This window comes from Chelonoidis abingdonii, chromosome 5, assembly GCF_003597395.2.
Source record: "Chelonoidis abingdonii isolate Lonesome George chromosome 5, CheloAbing_2.0, whole genome shotgun sequence".
NCBI classification, from domain to species: Eukaryota; Metazoa; Chordata; order Testudines; family Testudinidae; genus Chelonoidis; species Chelonoidis abingdonii.
The window spans coordinates 21,771,702-21,784,209 of record NC_133773.1 but is presented as its reverse complement, the minus strand read 5'-3'; the positions used below and the strand labels follow the sequence as shown (position 1 = coordinate 21,784,209).

Sequence of the window (12,508 nt, the reverse complement as noted above, 5' to 3'; positions counted from 1 at the left end):
TGGTAGGGCAACGTAAACCTTTCCACATTCCAGGTGGGGCTTGGCAGCTGCCCTTCCAGCCAAGGCTGCCTGGGAGACACAACAAATCTGTGTCTATCCTCTGCCCAGCTTGGGTTCAACAGCCTCCTAGGGGACCCTACCCACTTCTGGGGGTAATCCAGACAGCCACAAACCCACTGGCATAGCTGGGATCACACACTATTTCCACTGCTTCAGCCACAGCCAGGTTGTGCCAATAAACTAACAGGAGTCTGGGTACATATTGGGCCCCAAAGCCTAGATCAATGGAGAGTGCAGTAAAGTAACAGCACTGGCAGCCCTTTCCAGCAACGCTCAACAACTGGCCACCAGACTTCCCCCGCTACTTTCCACGCTGCCCCCCGACCACACACATGCAGGTGCTAAGATCGGAAGGAGATACAAACTTGTTACCCAGTCCCTCCCCCGCTAGCAGCCTGGGACACCAGCGAGTATACCCATTCCGTAGCTCCCTCACTTTGAGCAGGGGGTTGGACATGATGACCTCCTGAGGTCCCTTCCAACCCTGATATTCTATGAAAGCGAAGCCTTATTTATGGATTCACAGTTTGCTAACAGAGAGTAGGACAATAAGTCAGGTCATTTCAATGTCTAGCCATAAAAATCCGGCGGAGGGCAGCCGGAATACCCAGTTCCTATCGCCCCTACTCACAAGTTAAGCTTAGTAACTTGGACCCTGACCTTGCAGATAGGCCTCCTGCAGCCAATGGAGCAGCAGGCTGGGAGCCTTCAGAATCTTTAAAACCACTCTCACCATTCAGACTCTTGCATGTGTATAAAGAAACTAGGAATCTGAGATAGGAAGACGCTTTCCTTCCTTTTTGAGTACTGCGCTCCTGAGCATCCCCAGCTACCTTTCACGTAGTCAGCACTAAACTCTGGAGAGGTGCGACCCAAAGCACTGCTTTGAACCATAGCATGAGCGACACAATGACTTACAAATGACACTGAAATGCTCTCAGAGAGCATGTGGTTTGGGTAACATTTTCAAAAGCAATTAAATATTTGAGATAATCAGCAGTAGGAGCAATGGCTCTGTGGTTATGCTGGAGAGGTGAACTTGGGATCAATCCAAGGGCTTCCTATCCCATCCTCCCAATTCCATGCTGCAGCCTTGGCAAAATCTTTATGGGAAGCAGCATGATCTAGCGGACAGAGCACCATACTTGGATTCAGGACAGCTGGATTCTATTCCGAATGCAGACATGAATATGACCTAGAGCAAATCACCTAATCTCTTTGTGTCTCCGTTTTCCCTCCCACCTTTGTCTATTTTGTGAATTTAGATTGAAAACTCTGTACAGTCTGTCTCTTATTATGTCGCCATATAGTACCTTTGCACAGAAGACCCAAGCAACATCAGGGTGCCGTTATGTGAAACAGCAACGCAACTAATCAATAAGATCTGTGGGAAGAAATATTTGTATCCAGCTGAATAAAAATGACCCAAGTGGGTACTAAGCCACACAAGTGCGTGATTTTTAAATTTTTGTCTCTGATTCTCGGTGGGATTTTCAAAAATGCTGCAGTCACAGAGGAGCACAAGTCCCACTGAAAGTCAGTGGGATTTGTGCTCCTAAGTGAGTTAGGCACTTCTGAAACCCCATCCTTCATAAATAAATAACAAATCGAAAAATAAGTTGTAGGACCAAAGGAATTGCAATAGGACAAGGGAACACAACCATTTCCAAGTCACCCACCAACCTTATTTTATTTGGGCCACTCCCCCCTTTACAAAATGAGTGCGGCTCTTTGTTTTCTGTTTTTATTTTACTTAATTTGTTTTTAGGAATGTATCTGTGTTTATTACTACGGCAACAAAAACAGGTCAAAAATCAGTGGAAAAAGCAATTCATAATTTTTCTGGGTAACTATGGGGGGTTATTTTGGTGGCCAGAAAGACTGGGGGGAAAAGTATTCAGTAGATGAAAGCTTTGATGAATGGAATTCAATGTCGTTTGCTGCAGAACTAAAACCAAACTCAAAACACACCACCACCTCTGAGTTTAAGAAAACAATATACTTCTACTCCCCAAATAAAACTTTTCATTTCAATAATCAGTTTACTGTTGCAGACTTAGAACTATTAGCCCATAAATATTTACATTTAATAACTGGACCACACCATCTGCAGTGCACACACAACTTCATCCTTTTCTCCTGTTTTTGTTTTTTTAAAACTTTTGAATACGTCCTTGTGTTCTGAAGCGTATTGTGATACAGATTTTTGTTGTCTTCCCATTTTAGTGTGTCAGAGCTTTAAACCGTTATCTGCAAAAAAGTTCAAATGTCTCCGTGGCTGTTACCTGAGCTACTGTGAATAGGCTGCTATTTATCTACCTCAATCAGAGCTAGCGTGGGTATAAATGCGTGAGCAGGGGAATCACACCCCTACCTTGCAGGGCAGAAATAGCCTTGACCTGGATTGGGGATGCCTGGGAGGGAAGTGTTGGTTTGGGGTTGTTGTTTTTTAAACCATTTAATATTCTGTTTTCAGTAAAAATCACAGCCAAGAAATCCAGCTCTTTGCACCACACTGGAGCGAGAAAGATATAAAGCAGATCCAAGCAAACTGGGATGTTACTGTTAGAGAGATCAGTTTTACGAAGGTCTGTAACTCCTTCCAAAAAAATAAAGGTAAGGGGATTGACTCACGCTTGTGGGCACATGGCAGGGGAGGGGTTGAGAACCCACAATTTGTACACACAGGCTCTGCTGGCTAACACAGAATGGGGAGGCAAGTGTGTGTGTGTGGGGGGGGAAATACCTTGTTCCAGAGGTGAAGGGACAGGGACAGACTGTGGCACAGATTCATCTGAGAATCCTGTCAGATGGGGTCCCTACCCCACACAGGCATAAAAGGGGTTAATCATGCCCTGCCCAGAAGGAGCAATGGAGGCGAGTCCTTGTGTGAAGCACAGCCAATCAGGGAAGAGTTGTAGGGAGCAACCAATCCAGGCCCACCAGGCTCAGATAAAAGCGAGCTGCAAGGCAGAGTAAGACCAGTTTCTCTCATGGAGCCCGGGGATTAAGGACCATGTCACTGAAGGGCTGAGAGAACGAAGCACTTTGGGCAGAGCAGCTGCTGGCAGGAACCAGGGAAACAAGATGAAGCTGCTGGCTGGCTGCTGGGACTGAGCAGCTGAGTGCCCTTAGGTGAAGGTGAAGAAGGTGCTGGGGTCATGGGGAAATGGCCAAGGGAAATAGAGTAGGATTGACAGAGGGCACAGAAGAGCAGCAGGAGACTGCTAGTTACACAGTCCCTGGGATGGCCTGGGTCCCCACTACTCGCCACTGGGGAAGTGGCTGGACTGTTGGACAGCAAAACACAGATGATGACCTAGCCGGAGTCACAAAGAAGTCATTGCCGTTCTGGAAACTGAGAGGAGCCGTAGGCAGGAACAGAGACAGAGTGCTGGTGTGCAGACCACAGATGTGAGTGTTGGCCTCGAGCTAATCCCCAACTCAAGGAGGCACCAGTCTGGTGATGAAGGCCGTACCCCATGACACCCTGCTACAGGGTTCTCAGAAGACACCCTCGTTTTCCACCTGTCTAAAGAAACCCTGCTATCAGCAACTGTGCTAAAAATAGGTTCACTCCCACTGATAGCAATGACCAAGCTTCCACTGATACCACAAGGAGCAGGAGCAGCCCCCAGGGTTGCTCCTAGCAAGACGTCAACCCCTACACTAATGAGACCTTTGATTCTGGGGAACACAGTAAAGTCTTAGAGGCAGGGGAGAACCTTGTAACTAACAGCCCTCCCTTGCTACAACACTAAGAGAAAGCAAGTCACATTGACACAAAGTAGGAAACTTCTGCCCCAGATCATCTACGCCTGTATTGACGCCTCTACCATTGTGCAATGCTTCGATACGTCACGGTTATTTCTCTCCCCATCCCACCATTCTATAGCTATAGATTCTGATAACCAAACCTATCTTATTCAGCACCCTAATTCTGTACAACTAAGCATGCCCATCAGCTCCAGTCATTGCTGAATCACAAAGAATTCATACACGTGCCCCACCACTGCAACTGGTGTTTGAAGTATCAAAAAAACAAAAAAAAAATCCACATACCTGGCTTGCTTCCCTCTCTCTGATGGCCTAGCTGTCCTTTGGTGTTCAAGCCACAGGTGTAAACTTCTCCATTCTCCAATAAGAAAACAGAATGGTTTCCTCCACAAGCCACCTCCTTGATGTTTTGGTCGTGAATGAATCCATACACCTGTGGCTCAGGGATGGTTGCTTGGAGATTGCTACCTATCCCAGGCTGGCCAAAAGACCAACATCCCCAACATAACATTTTCTCTCCCTTCAGCAAGTCATGTAGCCTTTTTCCTTCCTGGGGAAGAAGAGAAATGAAAAGTGATGAATAAGTGATGCAACCACATCCTGTTCTCAGAAGGAAGCGGAACCAACAGAAAAATATTTCCTGTCTAATCTCGTCATGTCTGTGTATTTGCTACATGGATTCACCTTTAATCCTTACCAACAAATTGGGCATTAAACAGTAGAATGAGGACTCCTGGGCTCCACTCCCGCTCCGCTATAGACTCAGTGTGTCACAGCTACTGTGCCTTATTTAGTTGCCCTGGCAATGTACAAGACAGGGATATGGTGCTTACTTTTTAAAGTGTTTTGAGATCTAGCAGGGAAAAGCACTATACAAGAGTGCTAAGTATTGTTATTTAGACAAAACTATTCTTCCTCTGACCCTTAAAAATCCACTACAATGTTCGAAACTAATGGCTCAAAACACAGCAGTTTATAACCATATTGCAGGGGAGGGATGGCTCAGTGGTTTGAGTATTGGCCTGCTAAATCCATGGTTGTGAGTTCAATCCTTGAGGGGGTCATTTAGGGATCTGCCTGGGGACTGGCCCTGCTTTGAGCAGCGGGCTGGACTAGATGACTTCCTGAGGTCCCTTCCAACCCTGATATTCTATGATAGTGCAATGTTTTGGGCAATTACAATAGACCACCTTTTCAAAGGATGATATCTGCAAAGAAGTTATTTAAACAGTCCAGGAGAAAGGGTGCACCACATACAATTCCCATGGAGCATCACAACAACAGTTTAGCACCTCAGAGAGCTCTACAAACAAGATACTGATGTGAAAGTGACTTGCCCAAACCTGCATACTAGAACGCCTGGCTCCCCATCCTCTGTTGAGTCCACTAAACCATCTAAGAGCCAGTACCTTCAGAGAGAACAGTAACACGGGACAAAGATAGACAAAAGAGGAAGGAAAAAAGAAAACATGCAGTTAGCCAGTACTTGACAATGCCATAAGCCAGGGGTGGCCAACCTGTGGCTCTTCAGAAGTTAATATAATAATAAATAATAATAAGAGGAGATATACCAATCTCCTAGAACTGGAAGGGACCTTGAAAGGTCATTGAGTCCAGCCCCCTGCCTTCACTAGCAGGACCAATTTTTGCCCGAGATCCCTAAGTGGCCCCCTCAAGGATTGAACTCATAACCCTGGGTTTAGCAGGCCAATGCTTGTACCACTGATATCCCTACCCCCCTATTAAAGGTCATTGTGGCTAGTCCCCTGGCTTCACAGCAGGACCAAGTACTGTCCCTAACAGATTTGTCACCCCAGATGGCCCCTTCAAAGGATTGATCATGCAACCTTGGGTTTAGCAGGCCACTGCTCAAGGCATTGAGCTACCTCCTCCCCCCCCCCCCATGCAGCACCTTGTATAGGCACCGACTCCAGGGATGGAGCTACAGGCACCAAATTTCCAATGTGCCTGGGGGCGTGCTCACTGCTCAACCCCTGGCTGTGCCACAGACCCTGCCCCCACTCCACCCCTTCCCACCCCCTCCCCTGAGCCCGCTGTGCCCTTGCTCCTCTCCCCTTCCCCCCAAGAGCTTCCTGCATGGGAGGTGATGGGGAGGTGCACGGAGCGGGGAGAGGCGCTGATCAGCAGGGCTGCCGGTGGGTGGGAGATGCTGGGAGCGGGAGGGAGTGGGAGACATATTACTGTGGCTCTTTGGCAATGTGCACTGGTAAATTCTAGCTCCTTCTCAGGCTCAGGTTGGCCACCCCTGCCATAAGCCAAGTTCACTCCTGGTTTATACTGGCAGCAGCAAGAGAAACAATCTCTCATTCCAGAAGAAGCAACTGTGAGATTTTTTGTAAATTCTCCCATCAGACCTAATCTCAAAGTATTTGGGTCATTTGTTAAAACATGTTGCACTAACAATAAAATTCCACCCCTGAAGCCTCAGAGAATTCCTTTGTCTGCTCTAGGAATACGATAGGACTGACTCAAGAATACTATTTTGGGGGAGGAAGGTGATGGGGGAAGAGAAGGAAATAGCCTGGGGATCGAAGCCCTGAACATTTGAGTGATCATCTCTCACCCTATCTTGGTTGAGGTAGGCTGAGGTGACCTGCTCTCAATTCCACTAAGGCGGGACTGAGAAGGGTGGAGTTTTCTCCTGGAATGGGTATGGGAGAGTCCCTTCCTGGGTTGCTTTAAAACATGCTGCAAATCCCATTTGTCTTTGTTGGCCTTTTTATTTAAACTTTCAGGGCTGTTCCCTCCCAACCATCCCCTCCCACCCCCCAAATCCACCCACGGTATAGACTAAATCCTCTGCACCAGTGGGGAATTGCTCCTTCTGAACGGTGAAAGTCGCCTGTCAAGATTCCTCCCGTCCCAGCTGACAGGGCTCTGTCCCCCTGTGCAAATTGGTTCTTCCATATATTTTGGTTTTTAATTATACTGGACATAGATGCCGGGTGAAAGACAACTTGCACAGTAGCTGACACTAAAACAGATCCCAGCTGATAGGCACCAGGCAGTGATAACTACGTGTACCACAGCAGTTCCCTAAGAACAGGCAATACTGCAGCGCAGTAAAAGTGGTGAGTGTAGATTTTTGATGGTTTGTTTTTCAAATGATATCTACTTGTATTAAACTCACATTCCCTCTCCAAGAAGCCCATCATCCAACCTCTGGGTAGCAACAAAGCCAGCGTGATCCAGAGTGAGGCTGCAGCTTCAACGTTTGTCTGGGACATGACTCTCTTCTCAGCATGCAACCTGCTTGACAGCTATCCACACAACAGCAGCCCTACATGTCCAAGTCCAAAATCTGTGATAGTGAAAATAGGTGCTGCTCCACTGACTGTAAGAGTCACACCAACATTAAATTTGGTCTCCAGCATTTGTTTATACAGGTAAGCTACACTGATTTCTTACAACATATTACCTATATATAAATCTTCTGGGTGTGTATGTAGGAGCTGGATACACACACACACACCCCGCTCCCGAAGAGTTGCAGGGCTATGGTCTGGGGAGAGCTGGCTATCTTGTTTCCAGCTGCTAAAGTTAAAAATAATTGAATAATTATTTCCCTTAATTTAATTTTCCATGTAAGCAATTGCAGCAGTTGGCACAGGGATGGTAAGTGATTGACAATTGGAGGAAATGTGGCCACCAAAACCACCTCTTAAAATGGGATCCATGCAATGAAAAAATTTGGGAACCCCTGTAATATAAATACAAACTAGGGTCCAGATTTTCAAAGGGCCTCAGCCCCCATTTAGCCCCATAAATTAAGTGGCCAGATTTTCAAGTGCAGAAGAACCAGCAGCTCCTACTGAAAACAATGGGAGATGCTGTGTGCTGAGCTCTTTTGAAAGCATGGTGGTATAACTGACAACAAACATGAGTTTTCTAAAGAGTTTTTAGGAGGACATTGCAAAGGGCACTTTTGTGTCTCTCAGGCTTTTTTACTGACACTTCCCAGGAAGTGCTATATTTGCAGGAAGCAGAACAAGACACAAATGCAGCATCTATTTGAAAGAATGACAAATCAGAAGATTTTCCAAAGGTCCTGTAAGTCCCGATCTGTTACTGATTTAATTCTAAGATGTTGTGGACTTTAAAGTATAAATTAAAATTCTTTGTTTTTTATAAATGCATTATGCAAGAATGCTGCAAGTTCTGTGTGTCATATGTTCAAATGGGCGCAGTGTTTCCTGTATACTTATCCACAAGACTCAAAATGGAAACTTCCTGCTCCACTGCCGATTCTATTTAATGTTTTTACTCTTCCTTGCCATTAATGTCGTGAGTGGAAACTTCATGTTGTTTTGGGAGTTTGAGTCTGAAAGCTCTATTAAAAAAAAATCTTTGGCCTTGTCTACACAACACAGTTTTGTCGACAAAAGTCAGCTGGTGTCAACAAAACAATGGAGGTGACCGCACTGAAATGCTCCTCCCACAGATGTAACTCTCCTGCTATGCCAACAGAATAAAACCGCCTCGACAAGCAGCTCAGAGCTTTTTGAGACGCAGTTAGAGTGACGCAGCACCAGCACAGACCTGTGGTTGGTTATGTCACCCTAATTGGGCACATGTCCCTTGGCCCATGCCGCTTCCTGCAGCTCCCATTGGCCTGGAGCAGCAAACCACAGCCACTGGGAGCTGCAATCGGCTGAACCTGCAGACACGGCAGGTAAACAAACTGGCCCCACCCATCAGGGGCTTCCCTGAACAAGCGGCGGCCCTAGTTTGAGAATCACTGCAGTAGCGGACTGTTTTGAGCACTCTCTCAAGAACTGGCCTAATCTGATGACAGTTTGTGAACAAAATCGTGAAAAAATAGATGGCACTGTCACAGCCAAAAGTTCTCAACACTGGGCTTCAGAGAAATGTTGAACACATGCTGAGTACTCTGAAGCCTATTTCCGTAGCCTTGAAGAAAATGCAGGGAAATAGCTGTTTTATTGCTGACTCTGTTGAAATTTGGAAGTAACTGAGTGAGATCTTAAAAAAGAGATATATTCAATGATAGAGTTAAATTACAAGCATTAAAAAAAACAAATGGGACAAGCACTATCTTCATCTTATTTTCTTGCAAATATTCTCAATACTCGGTACCAGGGTCAAACCTTAACTGCTGAAGAGGAGTTGGCTATGACATGGACATCCAGCAATCATCCCTCCATAATATCAACTATAAAACTTTAGAGCTAAGGGCGAACAGTGCAAGAAATATGTTTGCTGATGACAGGGCTGCCCGGGGGGGGGGGGGAGAGGGGGAATTGGCCCCAGGCCCCAGACCCCGCAGGGGTCCTGCGAGCCCTGCCTTGGCGACGGTTCGGGTCTTCAGCCGGCATTTCGGCAGTGGGGGGCCCTTCAGTCACTCCAGGTCTTCAGTGGCGGGGGGCCCTTCAGTGCTGCTGAAGATGCGGAGTGACTGAAGGGTCCCCCTGCCGCCGAAATGCCTCACAAGCCCTGGCCCGGCGGCGGTCCTGGTCTTCGGCGGCGGGGGCCCTTCAGTCGCTCTGGGTGTTCGGCGGCATTTTGGCGGTCGCTTAAGCAATCGGATTCAGAGACTGTTGAAGTGATAATCTTACTTTTAACAGCAGTAGCTTCTCTGCCAGTGTAGAAAGAATATTTTCTTCCTTTTGACTAATTCATTCAAAATTGAGAAATCGTTTGGGACCCGAAAAAGCAGGAAAGTTTGTTTTTCTTTTCCAGATTATGAACAAACAGGAAACTGAAGGTGAAGATGACTGAGTTAGCTGCAGAAGACAATATTTTAAGTTTCTCATGTTGACCTGGCTGACATAGTCGATTCAATTTTTGTTTTTTAACTATTTCATTTAACTATTTTAGTTAAAAACAATTTTAACAAGAACAAACCTGATTTTAAAAAACTTGAATGTTTAACTAAATTAAAAAATTCATATGCTTGTTTTGTTAAAATACTATATGTTTGCTGCTGAAGAAAAAAATCCAGAATAATCCAGAATAGGTAACATTGTTGTTTTAGTTAAATAAAACACTTTAAATGTCTGTCTGGTGATGTTCTCCTTCCAACACAACATGGCAAGAAAATCCTCCAAATATTAATGATTAACCTGTTGAATTGGAGAAAGTTCACCTCCCAACGACTTCATAAATATCTGCTTCAATTACCTTTGGTAAATGAAATGACAAAACAATCATTCATTTTCTGATATAGCTGTAAAACTTATCTGAAAGGTTTTCAAAATAAATCACTTTAGAAATGTATAGTGAGTACCTTCTAGAAATGAAATCTACGTCTATCTCTGAGTTGTGAAGAATATGTATTAAGGTTATAACAACCAACAAGAATGCACTTTGATGTAGAAATCCATGATTAAACTGAGTTTTCCTGACTAGTGATTTAAATCAATTTGATTTATATCAAATCCACCCTGATGGGCGGTGGGTGAAGCTACTGCTTGGTGAGGCTAGCTCTCCAGGCCACCAATTCTGCCTGTGGCCCTGCCCATACTCCATCCCTACTCTACCCCAGACCCTACCCCCATTCCACCCCGGCCCCGCTCTCTCCCTACTGTCTCCCTCCTCTCTTTCCTCCCCTACCCTGCTCAACCCCTTCCAGCCAAATCCCTGAACCCAAATGAAGCAAATGACATTTGAAAAAAAACACTCTTCTGCAATTTCTTTCTAAAGAAAATGGAGCCTGTTTTCCACTGCATGCCAGATGGTGAAGACTGGACATGCAGAAGGTATCTAATTAAAAGCACTAAACTTGGGAATAAAAAATGTCGGTCACAGGTTTTCTGATATGCCCAGAAGTCTGTCTGAGATTTATTTGCAAAAACTTTGTAGTAAGGGTGAGTCAGCTGTCTTGCTGATTACAACATTAAATATTATGAAATACATGATGTAGCTCTCCTCTGTTTTACATTTTCTTAATCAGTATTTCTAAGCTCATTTTATATTGTAAATGTACTCTTAAGCCTTCGTAAAATAATCGTTCCAGATTACTACATATTTAACTCACTGAAACAACTGAAAACATTATTTTAAATTAATCCGTCACAGAGGTTTAGTGTGTTCATAACAATGTTCATTGCTCTTAGAAAAAGGAAACACTAATTTACTTTGTGTGATCTCCATAACGACAGACATGTTTATGAAATTTCACCAACTTTAAAAAATTTGTTTCCAAAGATTTTAGGCATAACAAAGGATTTTATATCTTGCTAGGTACTGATTTTGCTGGAGGGTTCTCTTAAAACTAGTTCATCAGACAGTCAGAAGTAAAGAAAGGGAAACTCTTTGTCCAGCTACCCGGAAGGGGTGTTGTCCCTTTAAGGGCTCTCTTCAACTAGGGTGGAGGTGTGTGAAGGGAGAAAAGGATGGACAGAAATGACAGGAAGACTTTGGAAGCAAGTTTTTTTTACTATAGTAAGTAAAATTAAAATATGTATTTTAGATAAGGGTGGTCTTTTGAAGGATTTATTAAAAAAATTATATGTCTGAAGATCCAAGCATTTAAGGCTAAAGATGATTGTGCATCTAAAAATCTATGCAAGGATTTTTTAGAGATGTGATTTTATAATCTTCACCAACTCACTAATGAAATATTTTAAAGCAAATTTTAAACTAAGCTCCTGTAGACTAACATGTTCTGAGTAAATATTACAGTCCTGCACAACTGTTTTGCCCAGTAAATTCAGAAACTGACAGTATATACCTGCGGGTTGGCAAATGCTTCATTACCACTTGAATGCCTCTAACAGTTTCAATGTTGTGCTAATAGGTCTAGAAGGCTGGAAGGCTTTTTCACTTTTAAGTTAACTAGATCCCCTCCAGACTCAGAGTCACCAGGCCGCAGCAGCTAGCTGTGGGAGTCTGCAGGAAGGGTCAGAACAGAGATATGAAGAGTTGGGAGGGTGGACACTAAGAACCAGTGGTGCCCCAAATTTTCAGGTGCCCTGGGGGGCCCCGTATTCTGCGTATGCCTAAGGACGGCCCTGTATCCCACAATGCTCATCCTGACTGCTGTAGTCAACAGTTTGAACTCCATGCCCTGAAGGTACATAGATATGCACCCCTCCCCCTTTTGAAGCCTGGGAATTTTTGAAATTCCTCTCCCTGTTTGCTCTGCATGGACCGTGCACAGAGCACCTTCCCAGCAGACCATGCCGGCTTTCCACAATAAACGCACTCCCGCATGGAGAACACCAGAGCTGTTGGATCTGGGGTGAGCAAACTTTTTGGCCAGAGGGTGGGTGGGGAAATTGCATGCAGGGCCATGAATATAGGACTGGGGCAAAGGGTTGGGGTGCAGGAGGGAGTGTGCTGTGCAGGAAGGGGCTCAGAGGAATGGGTTGGGGCACAGGAGGGTGTAGGGTGTATGAAGGGACTCAGGGAAGGGGGTTGGGGTGCAGGAGGGATGCAGGGTGCAGCAGGGGGCTCAGGGCAGGGGGTTGAGATGGGGCTCTGGCCTGGCACCAACTTACCTAGGGCAGCTCCGAGGTGGCAGCAGTGCATACCGGGGCCAGGGCAGGCTCATTGCATGCCTGCCCTGGCCCTGCGCCGCTCCTGGAAGCAGCCGGCACTATGTTCCTGCAGCCCCTGGTGGAGGGGGCACAGAGGGCGCCGCGCACTGCTCTCGCCTGTGGATACCTCCCCCCAAGCTCCCTTTGTC

The 12,508-nt window shown here is 45.5% G+C and overlaps 1 protein-coding gene across 1 annotated transcript in view; it reads right to left on the bottom strand.

Moving 5' to 3' along the window:
• The window catches only part of HERC3 (HECT and RLD domain containing E3 ubiquitin protein ligase 3), a 112,024-nt gene that overhangs the window by 90,210 nt on the left and 9,306 nt on the right, over positions 1-12,508 (bottom strand). The window contains exon 2 of the mRNA XM_032767485.2: positions 4,123-4,387. Coding sequence (XP_032623376.1) covers positions 4,123-4,348 — 226 coding nt within the window. The 5' untranslated portion in view covers positions 4,349-4,387. The remainder of the gene's footprint in view (positions 1-4,122; positions 4,388-12,508) is intronic.